This window comes from Pollachius pollachius (genome assembly GCF_949987615.1).
Source record: "Pollachius pollachius genome assembly, chromosome: 11".
NCBI classification, from domain to species: Eukaryota; Metazoa; Chordata; class Actinopteri; order Gadiformes; family Gadidae; genus Pollachius; species Pollachius pollachius.
In genome coordinates this window covers 8,636,119-8,650,349 of record NC_136944.1, presented here as the reverse complement: position 1 = coordinate 8,650,349, position 14,231 = coordinate 8,636,119, and the positions used below count along the sequence as shown (strand labels likewise).

The window sequence follows — 14,231 nt, the reverse complement described above, 5'->3', positions numbered from 1 at the left end:
AAGAAAGACAACAATTTCTACAGACAATACTTTCAGTGGACTATTACCAAAGGTCCAAAATTGTTTCCAGATGTCACAAAATTGTTCCATGTAGAGTAATTTTTATTAGCCCTTTAACCTAAGGGAGAACAGGGTCTGAAGTAGGGTCAAATATTACAATATCAATGACCGGCCACGGGGATTAAACAAAAATCCCCAGAAAGGGCGTCAATATCATAAAGAAACAGAAGAAGATGGAGAAGAATAAACTTTATTTATGGACATACAATACAACTATGGGATCTCTGCATTCAACCCATCATAGCAGCCATATGGGCAATGGGTAGCCACTTCAGCGTCTTCGGCTAAGACACTCTTAATAATGGAATTGTTCAACTCCGAAGAACATTGTGTCACTGGATCCTTTGGTGTTTGGGCAAGGGATACTGGAGTACATGTGTTGCGTTTTAGTATCTTTCAGGCAGTCTAACATATACTGTTATTATTAGGCTACTAGATTAATACCCGTTACTTCTCATACTTTATAATTGCACAAAGGCCTACTATTTTAAACAAAATCAATGAACAAATATAACACAATGTACTGCTATAATAATTCAACACATTGTGTTTATTTTATAAATAATCACAAGAGCAATATTTACTATTATTCGTTGACATTTTTCGTATGTGTTTTAGGCCTACAGCTACTTGGAATAAGTATTAAATGTCTGTGCCTTCAGCCACAAAACACATTCACAGTTTCGGACCTACTTTGTATGCTTTCATGAAATAGGCCTTTACTGTTGCTTTCTGTGGGGTAGCAGAAGATATTTAACAAAAAATAATAAGGATTGTAGCAGGGCATCCAGAACGAATTAGCCCAAATTAAAGTGTCCACAATGTTACCAAAGCGAATCAACCAAAGTAAGTAGCCGAAGGCTGCTCAAACGTCGAGATGTCGTCAATTGATGGGCGACGACGAAGCTTTTAATAAATGCACTCAACAGAAAAACACGGTACCCGACTGCGCGTGCGCGTGAGTGTCGAGGACACTGTTTTGGTCCTGCAGCCAAACGGACGCCATTTCCTTTAACCATCATTGTATAATGCAGACAAATGTCTCGGTGTCGGTTTGAACACATGCAGGGATATCGAACACTCCACTGTCTCCACTGGGATTAAATTATATTGAGAAATAAGATAGCAATGACAGCAGAGAAAATGAAGTCCATTATGCCTGCCTCGCGCTCCCCGGCGCCAATCCTGAGGCAACTGGATTCGAGCATAGAGCCCGCAATTGGAACGCGGTCATGTGACATTTTAATCTACTGTGTGCATGTGCTTTACCATGGGGATTCGTAGAGGATGAGCAATTCATTAAAACAACAGCACGCAGGACAACATGACATGAAACCAAGACATGGTCGTTCTGTAAACTGCGTTTTAATACGAATCCAGCATCAGCAGTGCCGTAGCACAGAGAAACAACACAGAAGAGGACACATAGAAACATGAAAAACAAAAAGTACAATGAGGCACTGATAATTAATGGTGTCCAATCTTACTCGGATGACATTTCATACAGACACGCATACTCACAATATATTACAATGGAAGATAACTGAAAGTTGTTGAGGTGTCATTCGTGGACCAAATTCCAATGTCATCGTTTTTTATCCGCTTCTTGTATAATTGTGTATATTTATTTGTATAATTGAGAGAATTAGGGAGTTACATACTTTTCTTTCACTAATTTTTTCACATTATTGTTAGTTTCAATATTGTCTATATTTTGTGATTATATAACAAACCTAGTTATTGGAGTGATGTTGCAACCGAAAAAACAGCACAAACACATGTAAACATTATCTAGGCTAATACATGATAGAAAAATACTATAGTACAGTAAAACTCCAGTTACTGTAGAAAACAACAACATATATGTCATACCTAAAGAAATTGATGAGGTTACTCACTTTATATACAATAAATTAGAAATATGTTCTATGTCAGTAAGCATTCCCCTCAAATGTATTTAATACCCAAAGAATTACAGAAGAAATAACGGTTAAACTGTGGCATGCGCAGTCCATGTAAACATTTTATACAGATTTGGTGGTTGTTTGTCCATAGGAAAAATTCCTATGTCGCTTTTAAGACTGAGAAAATACTTCGAAGTTGTATAGCATAAAGGCTAGGCTATATGGCTGGTTGTTGTAAAACCAACCCAGATAAGTAGAAACGTGCTTCACAAATAATAAGGTCAGCCGGTAGTGTGTGCCAGGTCAAGACAGGTGCTCGGTGAAACTGGGAACACGCGTTGTATTTCTGCGGTGCCCTCCTTTCACACTTTACACAGACGTGAGTTCTGCCTCTGTGTGTTTCTCCTTTCTCCCTCATGCCCCCCTCCCCCCAAACACACACACACACACACACGCACGCACAAACACACACACACACACACACACACACACACACACGCACACACGCATTCAAATAGCGTCATTAGGCCAAAGTATTTTTAGTTTATGAAGCGGCTATAAAACTGCGTTGGGCTGCACGACGCTGAGCCTTCGCTTCGGGCCTCGCGCACAGCGTGCTTGTTTCTACACCAATTCAATGCTGCATTTATGTAGGTCCATTTGTTATATGAAATTAACACTTCTTGGTAATATGAACATTTTAATAGTTATAGTATTTGTATAATAGTGCACGTAAAATAGTCGTATCCGTCCATGTAGCCTATGTAGCCGTGGAGTATTCTAGAAAAGACAAAAAATAAGTCTTGTTGGACTTTTAGTTACAGGCGTTTCACAAAAAGATAGGCTATAGTATATATTCATGGACCTACTATTTCCAAGAAATACGCAAGGAGCTGCGTAATTATTGTAATTCCAAATCGCAGGTGATGGCTTAAAAATGGAGGACCCATTAGAATAAAAAACATCAACGTCAGCCTAAAGCTATAGGCCTATAAAGCGTTTCCTTTCAAGTCCTTGCCGTGTTGTTGGTGTAGGACTACAGCTTGTTCAGGTGGTCATGTTTACCGCTATCGGTCGCCAGCAGAGTAGACCGCAGCGCGTTGTGGTAGATAACAGGGAGCGAGAGTACAAGATTACTGTCATTGAGTGGGACTCATCCACCCAGCGAAGCAGGTGATGCGGCGTTATACTGATGCTTTGGCGGTGTCTAATTACGTGGAAACAAACAAACGAAGGAACAAACGAACGGGAGCCTTTTTGCTAGGATGTCAACTTCAGCCACCCGACGTCTTTCTAATCAGAGTCGAGGGGAGTGGGAGCGAGCAAGCGCAATCAAAAAAAATGAGAAGAATTAACTGCACGCCTCACCGAACTGCCTGCTCTCCCGCTCCTTGTGTTTATTAATGACCGCGTGAAAACTCGGCTTCAGCACCTTCAAGCGCCTTCCTGACGAAGCACCGGTGTCAATGCGGAGCAATAAATAACTAATACTAGAAGCGCTCGAGAACCCCTCCCCCCCCCCCCGCCCCGCCCCGCCTCCCGCTTCCGACACCCCCCCCATCACCACTACCCTCTCCTCGGGCCGCGGCCGTCCCACTTCGCCCCCATCACGTGTGTTGTTTCCAAAAGCGCTAGTCTGTATATACAATAACATGAACAGATACGCAAAAGAAAGAATGACGTGAAATTCGAAGCGCTCCGAGGTACCCTGCTCGTACACACAGACACAATATGATGTTGAAGAGGACTTTGTGAGGTCAAATCAAGGGTGAGGGAGTCAAGGACGTATCTTCGGTCTATCATTGTTTCATTTCGATTTCCGTCCGTTTAAAATAATTTGAGAGAAAATGAGATTCATATGGCATAGCAGACTAAGAGTATAGGCCTATAGCCTAGTTCAATAACTTTAGTTTTTAGCGTATGGCCCAGAATAGTGGACATTACCTGCCCATCTCTGCAAATATAATAAAACCTATAACCACACTTTATCATCAGATAACTATTGCAAATAAACGTGTGTGTGTGTATAAGCGTGCGCATAAGTAAATATCTTCTTTCATTTGTTTGTATGTATGGGTATTCATGTCAACATGTGTATACATATGTATACATGTATGCGCTTGTATATACGTGTCTGCATGTATGCATGAACTTATACATGTATGTATGTATACATGTACGTGCTTGTTAGCATGTAAGTTTGTATGTGTGTATGTATGTATGTATAGATCTATGTATGCACGTATGCATGAATGAATCTATGTATGTGTTTATGTATGCATGTGTGTATGCATGCATGTATTTATGCATGTATGCATGCATATGCATATATGTATGCCTCTATGAATGCATGTATGTATGCAAGGGCGTAGGAACCGGGGGGGACGGAGGGGACGTGTCCCCTCCAATATCAGAGACAGGCGCATTTGTCCCACCTAAAAATTATACCGGATCTGTCAGGTTTCTGATATGTGTCCCCCCCAATGTTAAACTCATTCCTACGCCCCTGTATGTATGTAGCCCTACGTGCTGATACGCGTGTATGAAGCGCTAGTCTTTCGGCTGGTCCTTGCTCTGTTTCTTCATCTTCATCCTCCTGTTCTGGAACCAGATCTTCACCTGCCGCTCCGTGAGGTTCAGGGCCCGCGCCACCTCGTTCCTGCGGTCTCTGGTGAGGTACATGTTGAAGAGGAACTCCTTCTCCAGCTCCAGTGTCTGGTACTTTGTGTAGGGACACCGCTTCTTCCTGGAGGAGCGTGCATGCAGCCAGTTGGCGGATGGATCGTCTAGGGAACAGAGAGGGAGATCAGCAGAGCTCAGCGTTAGGCATGAGTACACAAACGTATGTGGATCCTTTACCCTAAAATTCAAACCATGAGGCAAACTGCACATTTAGACAGCAATTCATGCATCCATTTGTGGCATTTGTTGCAATCAATCTGCACTGCAGAATTATTACAATCATGATTTGAAGCATAGACAATATGTGATGCATTGTTCATAACCAGCATTACATATTAGTTCTGCAAGTTAATTTGAATATTTCCATTCAAAGAAAGTCCCCATTTTATAATCCTAATTAGGTTTGTGCTAGCATCCGGTAGTCATAGTTATGTTACTAAACCTTGGTCCTTCAAGTAAATGGGAGTCAATAAAACAACATTATATTTAAATAACAAAAAACATTCTCTAGACAGATCTTCAACCACCTCAGAGATTGGAGCAACTTGGATTTAAATCATGGGTTTCTATTCCAACAGCCACATTGTGGGGTGAGATTATTAGATATGTTGCGCACAGGAAGAATACTTTGCCTTACAAAATCAAAATTATATATGACGTCCCGAGGATAAATATGTGAATCATTATGGCGCTTATGACGTTGGGGATTTCAAGGAAACCATTTATGAAAAAGTTAAAGTCAATAGCGAGAGGCTATTGTAAGACAAATGTGGAAAAGGAAATTACTTCAAAAGTATAAATGATGAGTCTGTGAACACGGTCTCAGGTTGGATAGGAACGTTTAATGCTAAGCTTCCCACACAACCTTTTCAGGTGTTCCCTGGGTGTTAACATGTTTAATCAGAGGTTAAGATACAGAAAACATGGTTGTTTGTGAAGTTGCTGCGATGTGTAGACCTAGAAGCTCGAAGCATATCTTGCAAGGCCACATTCTGGAGAAAGCTGTCTACGCCTTTTATGAGGGCAGATCTGACTCAAAAGTAACATTATCATTCAAGTCACTTGTATCAGAACTGACTTACAAGTCAGGCTGACAGTAATCAGCCTAAGTAAGTAACTATGGATGGCAGCGTTTGATAAATTACAATTATGAAATTGGAGCAGCGACAAAATGTTTCATAGTGCTGCTGTCGTAGCTAGTTTCAGAAAAAGAACTTGGCAGAGTGCAGATATAGATTGTACTATACAAGATTATATTTGTAATAGATGTGTAGTGGATTAAACATCCAAACATTAAACATTAAACCAAGAAAATAAAGCATCATGATTTTATTCTGCATTTGCAATCGAATAGAACAGGAAGTTACTCATCAGATTTCAAACCTTCGTGTCACATACATTTTTTAATCGTAAATTGTAGACAATGTCCATGAAAAGAGGTATATGTTAAAACTCCTTTGAAAGTGAAGTGTGGGCAAAACATTGCACTATGCATTTCCGTCTCATATCTTTATGGCAATAGCAGCAAATGCTTTAAGGTGTTTCCCAACAATAATTGTGTATTCTACAATAATAATGGGGTCTATAATATATGAAGGAGGTGCGTGGTGAGACTATGAGCCTTTTAATTTTCTTAAGTTGTAGGCTATAGAATGCTAAGGCCGGAACTAGGCTATGTTTCTATTTCCCCTGTATTCTTCTATCTCACTATCTCTGTATGCATTCCTCTCTTTCTCTCTCCCCCCCTCTCTCTCTCTCTCTTTCTCTCACTCTCTCTCTCTCTCTCTCTCTCTCTCTCAATCTATCTCTCTCTCTCTCTCTCTCTCTCTCTCTCTCTCTCTCTCAATCTATCTCTCACTCCCTCTCTGCTTCTCTCTCTGACTCCACCCTTGTCTCTAGGGGATTAGGAGCAATGTAATTAGTGGAATACCGTTCTTGGGAATGCATGCGTCTGGTAATGGGCTAAAAGCTATTTGGTGTTCACTCTCTGAATCGCAAAGAAAGGCATTTTAGCAATGACAGAGTTTTTGCTTCACACGCTATGCATGCCAGATTATGGCCAAATAAATCTGTTTTCCTCTGGAGCTATTATATTGGAGCGTGAACTCCATATTTTAGAGCGGGGAACCGTTTTGATGGTTGGTTGCTCTAGCTAATGAATATATATATTCAGTGGCAAGGGAGAACACATAGTGGAAGATAAGCCATATAAAACCTGACAGCGGGTTGCTATTATTGCACAGTAGAATAAAAACATTGCTCGAAGAAGCTTCAGCCAAACCGGATCCTACCTTTTGGGCAGAGTTCAGTTACTGATGTAAACACCTTTAGGTTCAAGGCAGCGTCTTTACCCAGAATGGAACATCTAGTGAACTGATACTTTGGAGACACCATTGGCATAGTTTCAGGTCTGCAATATAATAATTTAAATCAGATTGTTTACATCCTGTGCCAAAGTAACCTTGGTCAATTGACTTAGGATGGACCAGTGATGATCTTATCACTTAAAAGTAAAGGTGAAAGCCAGACCTGCCTGTCTTAACAAACAAAGTGTGTGTGTGCATGCATGTGTGTGTGTGTGTGTGTGTGTGTGTGTGTGTGTGTGTGTGTGTGTGTGTGTGTGTGTGTGTGTAAGGATAAGGGTGTGTGCGTGTGCGCATGAGAGAGAGAGAGAGGGGAGGCATATTGTCTCAGTGCTCATCTCTTTTTGATTCCATGCTCTCTATATCCATGTGTTTTGTTATATGGCATTGTGTTTGCCACCTTACTAGTGGTAGAAATGCTTTGGTGTTTTGCTGCAGTGAACAAAGCGCATCTTATGTTATTTAGACCTAGATCGAGATATGGGGCCACTTTGGTGCTGTCACTGAAGATTTGCAACCCTGTGCCTGGTGGCTCTGATAGAACCAGGGCATGTTATTCACAGGGAGCCTACGGCCTGTAATTCACACGGTTAGTGACTATCATCAGCACATACGTCCATACTAACGTCTGAAATCAATTTTTCCCCCGACTTTTAAACATGTAGATCGATTTCATCTCAACGCAAATAATGCCGGGCTCAAAATAGGTTAGATTCCAGCGAAAGGTAAGGTGACGGGGTTTTGTCACGCTTAAAGTGGGTGCTTCGCATTTCCCAAGTGTATAATCACCTCCAAGACCATTTATTAGCTCCAGAGCGAAGCCCCGGCTTCGCCTGTCACGCAGAATGACAAACCGATTTGAGAGGAGCTGGGATCGGGGGCCCAGTATCCCCTGGCGGAGCTCTAGTCGTCCCGATGTAAGACGTTATATCTCCTTTTCCCCTGCGGAGTGGAAGGCAATACAGGGCGGAGAAGCAGAGCAGAGAGAAGGGCGAAAAGGCGAGACTTATGGCCTCAGCCCATTGAATTTTCCGAGAGCACATTTCTCTCCAGGCTACATACGTGTAACCTATGTCTGCTGGAGAAATTCTATCGGCCCATGGGCTACCTACCGCAGACACATCAAATGTCTACCGTGTCACTCAATCTTCTGACGCAAGCATTTCTATAATCATGAAAGGATGGAGAGGGAGTAATAATGCGAGAAGAGGCAATGAACAGGCCTCGGGAAAAAAGATTGATATTCCCGTTAAAAACGTCCAGCGATAGCCGGCGGCACGGACATTTGCGCGCGTGCACATGAGCGTGCATGTGTATGGGTTGTCTGCGAAGAATGTCGCCTAGAATCACTGAAACGGATACAGGCCAATATTCTCCATTCCCTCCCCTCACAATTTCACCGTAATTGTGCCAGAAGCTGACCTCTCGTATATCCACGGGCCCGTTATTTTCCTGTTGTCGTTTTTGGATTCCATTTCTCCTTATATATAACCTTCCTCCACAGCAACAACCATCCCAAACGAGCATCACTAAAATGTATAATGAATGTTCACCACCAATATATTGCAGGCCCACGTCAGTATTGGTAGCCTATGTAGGCTACAATTCAGGTTACAGAGAAGCGAGAGCAAATCGAATTTTTCGGACACGGCTGTGTCTCACACGAATAACGAATAAAAGGGTAACGTATTTCTGTTCGAAGATGAGTAAGCTATCTCGAACACACCATATTATTTATTCCAGGTTTCCCCTGGATTGCTGTGGCTCCGAAATCGGTTACATAGCCTACCGATGTAGAGCACACTAGGCCCAGTGTTGTTTAGAGTCTCGTAATTCAGACGGGGGCTGCGTCGGCGGACCCAGCCATCTTGCTCATATGAATGGGTTCAACGCCTCATACCGGCCCCACTACTGTGATTGATGGCCAGGTCAGATGTTGTAATAAGGCAGTTGTATGTGTGTGTGTGTGTGTGTGTGTGTGTGTGTGTGTGTGTGTGTGTGTGTGTGTGTGTGTGTGTGTGTGTGTGTGTGTGTGTGTGTGTGTGTTGTGCGTGCATGTATTTGTGTGTGTTTGTTTGTTTCTGTGTTTGTGTACGTGTGCGTGTGTGTGTGCGTGTGTGTGCGTGTGTGTGTGTGTGTGTGTGTGTGTGTGTGTGTGTGTGTGTGTGTGTGTGCAGTCATTAGGTTTTTGCATGTACGCATCTATTTTGTAATTCTATTTAAAGGCCAGATTGTATATAAAAGCCCTGTCTCTCTCACGCTCTCTGTCTGTCTCTTGTCTTTTACACGCACACACACACAAACACACACACATACACAAAGACACACGCACAAATACGCATTCAAACACAAACACAGAGATACGCGCGCACACACTCAGACACACAAAGACAAACATAAACACACACAGACACACACACATGCTTGTAACATGCTTAAATTTCTCCTGTCGAACAGTGGGAAAAAGTAAGACGTATTGCTAGAATATCATGACAATTAACACAGTATGCCTTCTTCTACTCAGAAAATTGGTAGAGTGCAAACAAGTGTAAACAAACTAAGAGGTTATATCTGGACTGTTATAATATGTCTTGGAAACTAATATTGATTGGCAATGTTAGTAATATGACATACATTAGAGCAAATCAATCTATATATATATATATATATATATATATATATATATATATATATATATATCAATGATAGATCAGTCTATATAACTATATTTTCATATATATCAAGGTATATACACACACACACACATACATACTGACACATGCACACACAAACACAAACACACACACACAAGCATACATACATGCATATATACATACATACCATTCATACAACAAGACAGACAACCCCGACAGTTATCATTAAATGTGGCTGTGTCAATCAAATAAGTAGCAAGGCATGTGAAATATATGTCCTATTTGCCCCGAAAAGCGGAATTATCCAAATTTGTATCATGGACCACGTTCTTGCCATTGTGACATGAACTTTAATTCACTGTCCCCTTCCCCTTATTTGCGGCCAATTTTTATTTCATTGGTAATACAAGCCAAACAACCAGCCTTGACTGACATCAGTGGTCTTAAAACGAAATCGAGCGCAGACAATCTATGCTGTGTGTGTGTGTGTGTGTGTGTGTGTGTGTGTGTGTGTGTGTGTGTGTGTGTGTGTGTGTGTGTGTGTGTGTGTATGTGCGTGTGTGTGTGTGTGTGTGTGTTTTTGTGTGTCTGTCCGTCAAAACTAACTGCGGCAACGTATAAACCCACAGCAAAATAAAGCACAAACCAGTTGGTGTCTTTTAAAGCAAGGGGAGTGTAAAATACCCACCACCTTTGTCCCAAAAGACACACTAAAATCCGAAATTATGGAATATGTAAAACCTATTTAAAGCTGCAGTAGCCTATTCTTCTTATTCAAGTGTTAACATATATATAAATTACAATTAAAGCCATCTATGGGTCTCAATGAAAACTTAACAACACTGGCGTAAACTTTTTGCTACAAGAGAGCTGTATTCCGGGTGTTTATGTAGCCTCTGTAAATGGGTCCTAGGTCTTTGTTCTTGTTTTATGACCGCATTAAAATACTTTACAAGCTCCCTCTTCTCTCTCTCTAGCGAGCGCTACTTCCTGCTTAAATAACTTACTTTGATCTGGACCGTCTTTGTCCTCGCTACCTTCACAAATGTCTTTATTTTCCTCGAATCCGGTGCCGGGGATGGCGGCGGGAAGGTGGCTCATCTCGCGAGTTACCGGGGACGGTTCCAAAATGTACGTGGCCGCCTCGTGCGGATGCTGTCCACTGATTTTCGGGGGCATCTCCCCGCCGAGATGGCCGAGCAGCGGTTCGAGTTTGACCTGTCCGGGTTGCCCCAGACCCGGCACCGACTCGGCGTTACGCGGGGTGCAATCCAACCAGGAGCGGAGGTACCTAGTGTCGGAAGACACATGTTGACTCGGTATGTATGGATGGTAAACCGCCGGTAAGCCGTTTGAGGCGTGATGCGGACTGAACGGACTCCACGAAGAAGAGAACACGGGAGGTTTGGGTTGGAAACTACAGGACGGGTAAGAGTCGTGATGGGGATGCTCTGCGTGCGTCCCGCTTCCCGGTTGCCTCCCGCCTCCAACTGAGCTCGAGCTGGAATACTGAACATTGGAAAACCGTCCCGAGGTCGAGAGTTCATCGCTCTCGTGACTTATGATAGAGTCTACGTAATAGTTGCTCAAAGTTCCAGAAATTGACATTATATATGAAACGATGATTTCATTCAATGGAAAACATGTAGTAGAACATAGCTACTTTTTTTCTTTCGTTCCACCTCTATCTTTGCTTCTCTTTCTTTCACGAGCTCTAGCACGCTTACTCGCCTCCTCTCTTTCTCTCTCCACTCTCTCTCTCCTCTCTCTCTCTCCCGCTCGCTCTCTCCGCCGCTCTCACCCCCGTTCTCTCACACGCACTCTCCCCGCTCTCTCCCTCTCTCTCTCTCTCTCTCTCTCTCTCTCTCTCTCTCTCTCTCTCTCTCTCTCTCTCTCTCTCTCTCTCTCTCGCTCTCTCTCTCTCGCTCGCTCGCACTCGCTCGCCCTCTTGCCTGCGCTTACCCCAATCCTTTCAACACACTCTCGAAACAAAGTGTACACTGCGCAGGGTTGTTAGGTCTCAGCCAGAGGAGCCAACTGATTGGCCGGATTCTCCTTCTTCTAAACTGATCCAGCGTCAATGGAACGTAAATCAAGGCTGCGCGCGGACACCCTTCCCCTCGATTAATCTGCGTGCGTCTAAATAAATTGCCTCGACTTGTTTATGCAATATGCAAACTACAGAAACCATCCAAGGCTATATCTATTTATCTGATACTAGAAACACTATAGCAATGGAGTAGTAGTAGTACTAGTCTATTCGGGCTACTTTATTTCCGGCTATATTTAGGCTGCTTGATATGGTTGCTCAAATTATCATGAAAAAACGAGTATTTTTTTCTCAAATAAAGGAATATAATGGTACGGAATACAATTCTTCCAAATATGTGGGCCAAGCATTTATTTAGGGGTGCATATAGATGCATATTTAACGTGATGATCTTATGCCCACCAGAATGCCTTGGATAGACGCCCAACAGGTTTTATTGGCAGATTAACGGTCATTTTGTTAACGAGCGCTATTAAAATCTAACCCTACGAGACTATGCCCCTTGTCTTTATGGTTAAAACTATTTGAACTACTTTTTGGGACCGTTTAATACCACAATAAAGTACTACATCAGGTTGCTGTGATTTTATAGGGCTGATATATGGCCTGTGGCAGTGCGGACCGTAAACGAAATTGAGGCGAGGCCAGGCTGTTGCATTCTTCCTCCGCTTCCAAATATGCACTCTCACTTGATAGTCGAACGCCAAAAGTCAACAAAGTGTTGACTGACCTACGCTGCATATATAGGAATACCCCCTCTCCGTCCGTTTTTCTTCTTTTACATTACATGGGACGTTCGGTTTTTTTTTCTGAAACAGCGCACAATGTGTGAGTAGGCCTGCAGTCCATCTAAGTATGTAAATAGGGCTACACGGAGCAGAACACGTTAACTTGCCATTCAACACATGTCTATCCTGTTTCACCAAAAATCTAAACGAATGTAGTAATAGTTATTTAAATAGGCCTACCCTAAATTTACTTTATCTGCAGGTCTAGACACATTATCACAAATGTTACCTAAGTGCCTCAAATGTCTTCTTCGTGTGTTGAGATAAACGATAATTATTTTTCTGTAATTCGGGCTATGAACTATGAGCCATGGGATATTTTAGGCTACCATGGGATTCAAGATTTGGATTTGTTTATCTATCACACAATGATTAAATTTGCCAATAACTTTCTACAGATTGGTTCAATGGTAACTAGCGTTCAAAGATAGCTTACTAGACATTACTTAGCATACAATTACACCTTCCTAAAGTGTAATAACAATTTGGTGAGATCAGGTTTATTCTTTCACTTCTTGTCTATATAAAGTGACCTCAGAAATTGTCGATTGAAAGCTATTGTGGACACGTGGGATAAATATTTGTTGATGAAGTCTCATGTTGAGGCGTCGCTGTGTTTCGGTGGACACAAACGTGGCCTTCAAAGATGGCAGCAGAGAATTTCTTAGGCCAACAAACAAGTTTTTTGAGAAAGGTCTTGTTCTTTACTATTTTTTTAGATCACCATGTCTTATTTGCAGTTGTTGTTGATTGTTATGACCATGTTATGCATTGTATTATTTGTATTCGATAATTGAAATGTCGTACAACGTGGCCACAAGCTGTGCGAAAGGATGCTACAAAACAGAGGCGCTCAAAAAATGACATTGCATTTATAATCAACGACAAAAACCCGTCCAGACCTATACATAACAATAGCTTTTTAGCAGGTGATTAAACTTCATGATATTAGGTTCCTGCCCAAAATTAGGAAGTAAGCAAACTGTATTTTACGCTGATTTTCAAATCATTCTTGAACAACATTTCTTCCCCAGACAGCAGCAATGGTTGCAATCTGGCAGCAATGGTTTCTGAGGACTCCACCCTGTAGATTTGGTACCAATCAATCCAGTGGTAAAGTTGGTAGCATTCCAGCTGTAAAAGATTGGAAACATTATCTACTCCCCGCAGTAAACTCGCCTTAATTTCCTACATAGCACGAGTCATGGCATGCCCTTCGTTCTCTTCCTGTGCTTAGCCCCCCCCCCCCCCCCCCCCCCCCCCCCCACACACACACACATATATACACAAACACACAAACACACACACACAAACACACACATGCACATTTACTATCACTTTCGAGGATTTAGCTATTTTCTTTACCGATTTTACAACGTGTGTTAATCATGAGGATAATGATTTTGAAGGTATCATAGAGCAGCATAAAGAGCAAAACATATAAATAAAAGTCATGTAATTATGATAATTATTTTTATGTTGACAGGACTGCTGGGAAATTTATTGCATGAAATATGGTTTGTATACGTCGTGCGTTTCTATCACACGTTGCAATGATATCTAAACAAACCTGAGGGTATGGTCACGTGTAGTGACACGTACATATATGTGTACATGGATTGTTGTGTAATTCATTATTTATATGGCATTTATTGCAGCCTAACTTGTCAAGAAACCAGGCGTGGGCCTATGTATAGGCAAACTCATCCTTACTGTTTTATTGTATTGGA

At 42.0% G+C, this 14,231-nt stretch overlaps 1 protein-coding gene across 1 annotated transcript; it reads right to left on the bottom strand.

Annotated features, from left to right (window-relative positions):
- Positions 1–4,514: 4,514 nt before the first annotated feature.
- LOC307083304 (homeobox protein Hox-B9a-like) lies at positions 4,515–11,271 on the bottom strand (the record flags this gene model as incomplete). Its single annotated transcript, XM_079747145.1, has 2 exons — positions 4,515–4,750; positions 10,671–11,271. The coding sequence occupies 2 exons, from the start codon at positions 11,269–11,271 to the stop codon at positions 4,515–4,517; spliced, it is 837 nt and encodes a 278-aa protein (XP_079603271.1).
- Between the last annotated feature and the right edge of the window lie 2,960 nt (positions 11,272–14,231).